This window comes from Amblyomma maculatum, chromosome 10, assembly GCF_055883805.1.
Source record: "Amblyomma maculatum isolate TAMU_Amacu chromosome 10, ASM5588380v1, whole genome shotgun sequence".
In the NCBI taxonomy this organism is placed as follows: Eukaryota; Metazoa; Arthropoda; class Arachnida; order Ixodida; family Ixodidae; genus Amblyomma; species Amblyomma maculatum.
The window spans coordinates 64,259,669-64,268,803 of NC_139353.1; the positions used below are offsets into that span (position 1 = coordinate 64,259,669).

A 9,135-nucleotide genomic window follows, 5' to 3' on the forward strand; every position below is an offset into this window, starting at 1 on the left:
CAGACTTTTGCAGACATACCGACAACCAAAATTTGTAAATTATCTTCTTCGTTAATATCAATGTATGGCTTTACGTGCATTATAGAAATCATCCAGCAACTACAAACCTTTGCATTGAGGGCGCCCTGGGCGCAGTATTTGTTCACTGAACTGTCGTGTGCACCCCGCGCAACTATGGTGGAAACTGGTTTCCGACTGTTCAGAGAGGAAGAATTTCAACAACTTCCACACATGATGCAAAGGTCTATACCAGTTAGCTTAAAATAAATACACCTCTAATGTCAGCACACATAGTTACTCGTGTCAAATTCAGTTACATTTCATGGATGAATGATGAAAGCAGTTTAATTGCTGCTTCTCCCAAAGGTTCAGTTCAATTAAAATCCATTCATTTTAACTCTAGGTTGAAAGCACCCAAGAGGAAAAGCTGTCTTAGGAAAGCTTAAAAAGTGCCTGGGGCCCCATACAGGGCAGCAGTCGACACAGTACAATCATGCAACAAAAATTGATTAATATTGTCACGGGTTCTTTCGGCTACCCGGACGGCAGTCCAGAAGGACAAGGTCAAAGGACAGGGTCAGGGCATTTACGCGCAGGAGCCAGAGAACAGGAGCTCGACAAGGCAAAGCAGCGGCGGCCCAGAACAACACGCACTCTGCACGATCTTCCTCTTCTTCCCCTTCACGACCGACACGGGTAGCATGGGTGACAATATGTGCATGATTACTCAAACAACTCTGCAGTAACACTTTAAAACGAGACAGTTGCATTGACCATTAACTTCAGGGCACATATGCAGCCATAGTAATGTAGCCATGAGGTTATACAGCAAGAACTATTTTACTTCAAAAGTGCCATCCCAGGTGCTCATTTGGTGTTTAACTTTCCAAAGAGCATCAGGCTACAAGGGGTACCATAATAGAGGGCACCATATAATTTTGACCACCTTGTGTTCTTTAACATGCACTGGCATCACAAACTACATGGGCACACTGCATTCTGCAGGGATTGAAGCTGGGTCATCTGGAATAATACTGTGCTAGCAGGAGCAAAGAACCTTCCAAACAGATCAACTAGACCTTATGTAATCCTTGTGCCAATATAAAAATAACGCTAGCACCATTTCCCACAACCACAGTCTTCTCAGGGATGTCTGATGCTGCAAAATGGTTATTGCTGTATTACATTACACGATAAAGTGCCCACAATGAGCAGATTCACATCCATATGCACCATGCTATAAGAAAGCAGCAAGTTGCACCATGAAACAATGGAGAAATGCCCGTCTTCCCATAAATTATTTTATTATCTGGCAGGCATTACTCACTCGCATACTCGCCACAAACTTGAGCTCAAGTGCAAAACACTTTGTCAGTTGGTGGATACCATCTTAAAATCACAGAACATCAGCAGACAACCAACATCGCGAGACAGAATGCGAGAAAAATAAGCATCAGTAGAGCATGGCATTACTCTTTGCATATGTAAATGTGCACTGGTTGAAAGCGTGTTGCTAGGCAAACTGCTTACAACACTCTAATGAAAATACAGCAGCAAAATTGTGTTCGGAAACAAAAAAAAGAAAAACAGATAGAAGCGTTTGCTCTATAGTACTTCCTTTCTCGTCCTTTGTGTCGGTTGTTTCTAAACATTCACGCTCCCATTTCAAACTCACACATGTGGTATAGGCTTGCGATAGGCATGAGAAAAAGCATGCTAGAAAAGGCGCTGCACGAGCACAGCACCAGCCTTCCAACGTTTTGTTTCATCAATTCTATGGACAGACATGAAAGACTGAGCCCCATGGATGGTCCAATCAGGAAACACCGCAACAGATTCATCCACAAATAAGCATTCAGCCCTGGGCCTATGAAGCTTAATTCCCTTTCCATCTTCACTACTACATCGTCATATGCCGCACAAGTGTCAAGTTGCAAGGTTTGAAAATAAATGTGAAGACAGGACGAGTAAAGAGCAAGAATGAGTAGGGGGCAAGAGGTACCGGAGCATAATCCCTGTATATCAGCTTGCGTGGGCACAAGGGCTCACGTGAGTATATTAATTGCAGCAGTGACATTTGGGTATACAGGAAAGGTTTGCGCATGAAATGCAATGCTAAAAGGCTGTACCGAGCTGTATGCGTTTTTGTGCAGGCAGACAAGCACACAGTCTCCACAGGCTTCTACACGGGTGACTTTTTTTTTTCTTATGCTTTTCATGTTTAGGTTGGGTTTGTGGGGTTTAATGGTCCAAAGTGACTCAGGCTATGAGAGACGCCGTAGTGGAGGACTCCGGAAATTTCGACCACCTGGGGTTCTTTAACGTGCACTGACATCGCACAGCACATGGGTGCCTTGCTTTCTCCTCCATCGAAAAGCGGCCGCCGAGGCCAGGATTTGATCCCGCATCCTTGGGCGCAGTAGTCGAGCGCTGTAACCAATGCGCCACCCTGGCGGGTGCTTCCCATGTTAAAATCAAAGTTAACCAACAGAGATGGGATTAAATGTCTTTCTTCAGGAATTTCTTCAAAGGCAAAAGCGGACTTCACGTTGCTGTCACGGCTGCAATACATTGGCATTAATACAGCAATTTCACTTGAGACACTTGTAAATAGTGTTAAAAAAAGCACAGCATAATCCCTTCATACCTGCCCACACTTGACGACCTGTTTCTCTTTTATGCATACATTTTCAATGGCACTTCAGTACACTGTGGAACTGAGAAAAATAAGTGTACAAGAATACGGTCACTGTTTCCACTGAGATAATATAGCAAGTACTACTAAAAAAAATGTGCCCGGAATCTATTTCAGTTTCGTTTGTTGCTATAAATGAGTTGCATACTTCCACTCAGAGTAGGAGCATCACTCATATCCATGCACAGTTGCAATTTCACCACGCGATATGATTAAGCCCCTAAATAGCTAGCTTAACTTATACAGTCTAAACTGAAGGATGCCAAAATATTAAACGAATTAACAATGAACCTCCCAGACAGTTTACATCACCATGCAGTAACTGCCAGAGCAAATACAGTCAAACCTCGATATAACGAACATGCATATAACGAATTATTGAATATATCGAACTCTGCCGAATATTTTTGCCAAACACATGTATTTTTAACTTCCTATAGCGAACGTGTTTTTGCATAAAACGGATATAACGAACTTCAAGATGCCAAGCCCTACCTCACTTTAATAGCAGGAGGCAGGCTTCGTTGCACTACAAGTAGGTTGTGTGGCGTAGCAAACGTTCATGACTACCTCGCAGGCACTGACAGCACCACAGATGCCACGTCGGCCTCGAGAGTTGACAGCCAAAGAAATCGTCTGCGCAACCGCCGACAGCGCGAGGGCAGCGGTGGCGTGATCGAATATAGCTTTTGCGTTTTAGTGTTAGCGGCGGCGTAGCCATTGTAGCGTTCTGTGCAGGCTCTGTCGGTGGTCATGTCGAGTGTGGTGTGCGGGTGTGCTTAGCGCTGTGATGGCGGGGAATGTGAAAAAAAGAGCAGCACTGAGGTTAAGACCAAGCTTGAGATAATTTAAAGTGTGGAGAATGGCAAAAAGAATTGCGTTCTTGCAGACTTATTTGGCATCCCAAGGAGCACTTTGAGAACCATTCTGAAGAACAAAGCTGTCATAAGCTCAAGAGACCACGCGGACAAGTGCACAGCGTCTTCAGCCCCCTGCGTTCAGCGTGTTGTGTCTTGAGCGTAGACGGGGGAACAATGAACCGCTCAATCAGTACGAGATTCTCGCCGCGGTGTTGTGTCCGCAAGGGTTATGCATGTGAACGAAGGACCAACGACCCTCCTGACGTTCCCTTCCTCCTTTCCCCAGCCCTCTCCTGTCTGCACCAGCCAGCCGCGTCTGGAGAGACGACTTCGGATCGCACCGATAAGCGGCCGCCAGCGCGCACCGCTCGAGTAGAGTTTTAATAAATAGTTTCTTGTGTTCGCAAATGCCTTGTTGCTACAAGACAACTGCGGACATAACAGTGGCGACGAGGAAAAGATCCGAGCTCAGCGTTAAGCTACGCCGTACAACAATCATGGCTACGCTCACGCTTCCTGGATGGATACCGGAGTTCAATGGCTCCTCATGGACATCGTGGTTATGGCTACGCTCATGCTTCCTGGATGGATGCCGGAGTTCAACGGTTCCTCATGGACATGGTGGTTTCAGTTCAGTTCAGTTCAGTCGTGTCCGACTCTTCGTGACCCTATGGACCATGTCACGCCACGCTTTCCGGTCTCTTACTATTTTTCTAACATCACATAACTTCATCTGCAGCGCCTCGAGGATGCCATCTAACCATCGCGTTCGCTGCCTACCCCTTCTCCGGCGACCCTCAGCCTTTCCCAACATCAAATCTTTCTCCAGCGACTCCTCTCTTCTCATCAGATGACCGAAGTAGCTGAGCTTTAACTTTGGAATTTGACCCTCCAATGAGCAGTTAGGGTTTATGGTCGACAATATCGACTGATTTGATTTTCTGGCGGACCAAGGAACTCTCAAGAGTCTCCGCTAGCACCACAATTCAAACGCGTCAATTCTTCGTGGTCTGGAAGCCTTCAATTCTACTTTGAGGCAAACAACACCACGGAGAATCCTCAGGAGAGGGCCCCCCTGCTTACGCTGTGTGGGGATGAGCCGTATGACACCATTCACGCTCTAGTCCAGCCAAGCACTCCAGCTGCCGTGGCCTACGACAACATCGTAGCTGCACTGCAGAAGCACTTCGACCCGCGGCCATCCGAAGTCTACAGCCGGGCTCGCTTCCAATGACGTGACCAGTTGGAGAGAGAAACTGCAAGTGCCTACATTGGGGCACTAAAGAAACTGGCTGCCGACTGCAACTTTGGGACGCTGCCTGCGATCACAGTAGTCATCGAACAATAAGCCGGAGCAACGTCATCCCTGTCGCCAGCTAACCCCACAATGCTCCCCTTGGACATCATGCTGCGTGATCGATTCGTGTGTGGGCTGCAAGCAGCGCCTGTTTGCGGAGAAGGACCTGACGTTCACGAAAGCCTATGACATCGTGTTGTGAACGGAAAGTGCGGGGCAGCAGCAGCGACAAATGCGACGATCTATCGAACCAGTGCACCAGACAAGCCATTCGAACAACCAGAGCTACAACATGAAGGCAACAGCAAGGAGTTGCTGTCCCTTCTCTAATTGAATTTTGCTGTTCTTGCATGTATTTTCTCCGAAATGTTATATTACGAATTATGGATATAGCGAGCTATTTTCTGATTGTTTAACGGTTCGTTATAATGAAGTTTCACTGTATATGAACAATTAATCAATCATGCAGGTACTCAGAATTCATCGGAGCTGCCTCTTACACCAAATCATTGTGGACTGAAGATTGAAAGCCTGACGCCACTTTGAAAGGATTCAGCACATAATTCTTCCAACATATCTTCCTAGTAACCAAAAAATGAAACAAAAAAGCACTTTCACAATTTGTGAGAGCTGTTATATATACAAATTAGCATACGAAAGTTTTCACGATTTACAAAGAAAAAAAGAGAGCTAAGAAATATCACACAAAAAAAAACTGCAATTTCTACCAGCCTTTATTTACATGCTTCGGCCATAATTTGTAATATAGAATTAAAAACTAGATGTCGTTAATTAATTTCAGCCCAGGCATTATAGACAGAACGAGGCATCATAAATGCCCCTTTGAATTCCGAACTTCCTTTGCACAGCTAATTTTGCAGCAGCCATATTCTGTCAGATGCACATTTTTAACATGCAGAAAAAGAACACCTGCGATGTATTAATGAACTCCCTACTTAAATGAGAAAGAGAAACAAGAGGTTCCATTAGCAGCAAGAGAGAAACAACACAACAGCATGATTTGGAGTCCACTTTCCCAGCATCGCGATGAGTCACAAAAGATGTCAGACATCACATTTAACCTTCAAGTTCGATGCATCCCCCCGTGGAACATAGTTCCTACACGTCACATTACTTGACACTTTTTCAGCAAAATCTTGTAACAAAAAAAAAAAAAAGGCACACGGCAGGCAAAGAAAATAAAAAATGAAGGAAGTCTTTGGCCCTGGGTGACTGAAAGTTGCTCACGGCGTCTTGCTCGACAAGGCTCGCCACGCCTGGTCTGACCAGTCTGGAATGTGCCGGTTATTGGAGATGAATTGGTCTTTCGTGATGCAGTGCGCGCTGACCGCATCGGTCGAGCCGTAGATAGAGGCTGCAAAGACGCACGACATTTCATTGCCTTTGGCTATCGAACGCAAACTTGTGCGGCCTCTGGGAAATAGTCAAGGTTGATTCAAATGAAACAAAGCGCATTATCTTACCGAAAACAAATCACAGCAATACAATAAAAATCCAAGTAGTCATACACCTGTACATAAGTGCTCACTATTTTCCCTTGCAATTTTTCAATGTAGAAAAATGATCCGATATAACATTAATCCCATAGAAATGAACAAAGTACATAAGTGCTCACTATTTTCCCTTGCCAATTTTTCAATAAAAAAATGATCCGATATAACATTAATCCCATAGAAATGAACAAAGTACATAAGTGCTCACTATTTTCCCTTGCCAATTTTTCAATAAAAAAATGATCCGATATAACATTAATCCCATAGAAATGAACAAATTTTTTTCGAGTTAATCTGCACTGGGTGCACATGGATTAACACTAGGTGATATTCAATGCGACTACCACAAACATTTATCCAAATGCATCATATACAATTGCGGCTTCAAAAGTGTTGATAGTTTTGAATAAAATGCTCTCACTCGTGCAGCGTTAAAAGCACCATTAAGAATCTTTAATTAAAACAATTCTTTAAATTTGAACAAAATTAAATTAAAATTAAATAAATTAAGTAATTAAACACATTAAGGATTAAGTGACAAGCACCTAGCCTTGCACATTCAGTGTGGTTACCCTTTTATCCCAACTGCACAACATCCACCACCTTGTCCATAGTCCGCGCTTGTGACACTATAAACAGATCCTGTAGTAGTACACATAAAGAGCCATTGGCTTCCCGGTGGAACATGTGGGGGGGGAGGGGGGTCTCTCCATAGTGGGGCACCCTTAATTCGTCCTAGTCCTCCCATTAATCCCCTGCAGCCCTTCTTCCTGTTGTACTTACCTCCGAGCCAGGCAGTGTAGTTCTCTTTGGCGGGTGGGCTGTGGAACTTGAAGGTGTTCATGTTCATCTTGCGAGCATACACGGGGTCCTTCACCAGGCTCTGGAGTTCTTTTAGCAGCCGGTGCTTGAAGCCCGGCATCATGGAGCTGCCGCCCATCACCACAATGTTCTGGGCCAGGACCTTCCGAGAGTCCATCGGAGCCTGCGAGGGAGAAGATGGGTCAGTGGGAGTGAGAATATGGTATATGCTGCTCAGTTTCCATCCAAACCTTGTCTCACTAAAAAGAAAATGGCGTTTTGATATAGCCGACGTTTTAGTGCCTTAACGGACTATTGTTTATTTGAGAGCTTTAGTCACAGTGACTTTTTCGGAAAAGCACTACAGTCTGGGCAGAAACAAAATTTGTGCAAGATGAGCCATACATGCTGCAAATAGGCGGATATACAGTGCCATAAGACGCGGACAAGCTGGAATCGTCAGGAGCCAGAGATGACGCTCAGCTTGTGATGAGTGCCTGGCTCGTCCTAGTCCTGCAGGTGGTTAGCGTTAGGAAGCAGCCTTTTTTTTTTTTCGATGAAAACTGCTAGATTAGTAATTTCTATCACTGAAACACCTTTTTGCATAAATGAAAATAGATGACACTCTGTGACACTCACTGCACGATCAGAACATGCGAAGGAAAACACCAGATGAACAACTTTTGTGATAACGCATCACTAGTGGAATTGCTGTCAAATACTACAGGATGTTCCCCTGGATGCACCGAGGCACCATATTGGAGAGTATGTAATTAGTGCTGAATCACTTTCCCTCTTCGAGGGCAACACCTACATAAACAAAGAAATCGAGATGAACTCGTCCCCCAACAGCCAGGAAACACTGTCACAGTTCATCACAAGTGGATTCTGAGTGTAGAGCTACGGAATTATCAGCATGCTGAAGGTTCCTTCACAATGATGTAAACGACAAGAAAAGAAAAAAAGTAGCTGCTGCAATCCGATCATCTAGGATGTTATTTTCTGCAAGGCCCCCAAAGCTGTTAGTTCCCAAACTATGTAACTGCGCATTGCTATTTTGCTCTGCAAATGAATGTTGTGCCTATGCAAGAACATGCACATTCGCAACGAGTTTCCCAACATCCCCAACACAGTCCACCCCTTACCTTTAGGATGGAGTCCAGGAGCAACGTTACTATGGACTTCATGTCACCATCCAGCTCAAAGAGGGCCTCTGCAGCGTATTCTCTGCACAGCATGTAATCACAGTAAATGTGACCATTTTTGGCAAGGCTGACATCTCAGTATGGAAATTAAAAATCATATTGTCTTAGCAATTGACAACTGCAACATGTTAATACTGAATACCTGTAATGGCACCACACATCCTCTTAACTCTGCCACATGTTGAAAAATACATGAAGAAATCACTAGAAAATTTCAAACTAAAAAAATCTATTTCTACCAAATGCATAAAACCCCGAGTCTTGAGGAAGCAAAAAAAACAGAAAAGGTGTGTGTGTGTGTGTAAGGGGGGGTGAGAGAGAGAGAGAGAGAGAGAGAAAGCATATAGCAGCAAGTGGAAGAAACAGGTGTTTGCACCACAGGACCCTGCCCCACTTTTTCACTGGATTTTTAGAAGAAAACAAGAAAATGTACCAGGTCGTAAATAGTTCCACAACACAGTTGGCCGCTTTTCAATTACGACTGATACTTTGTTGAAATGCAACATGCTTATCTGCAGCTTATATGGCTGTCGCAAACTTTCCGCACGTGCAAACACCTGAAATGCCCTGCAATGGTTGCTCAAGCAGCTGCCATTGAAAGGAGGGCAGAAGCGGGCAGGTGGTGTGCACAAAACAGGCGAACGTGCGGCATGCACAGGCTTCTCAGCTGTCATCGTGGCGCCAAGAACCAGACGACAAATAAAAAAAACTCAAAACCAATTCACACAGCTGCATCTCGTACAACGCTGCCCAGATGCTGTAT

The 9,135-nt window shown here is 44.6% G+C and overlaps 1 protein-coding gene across 1 annotated transcript in view; it reads right to left on the bottom strand.

The window, feature by feature from the left end:
• Positions 1-269: 269 nt before the first annotated feature.
• Arp10 (Actin-related protein 10) overlaps positions 270-9,135 on the bottom strand; it is a 22,396-nt gene continuing 13,530 nt past the window's right edge. The window contains exons 11-13 of the mRNA XM_084582926.1: positions 8,313-8,394; positions 7,150-7,351; positions 270-6,227 (exon numbers count right to left, since the gene is read on the bottom strand). Of these exons, the coding sequence (XP_084439052.1) occupies positions 6,097-6,227; positions 7,150-7,351; positions 8,313-8,394 (415 nt within the window). The 3' untranslated portion in view covers positions 270-6,096. The remainder of the gene's footprint in view (positions 6,228-7,149; positions 7,352-8,312; positions 8,395-9,135) is intronic.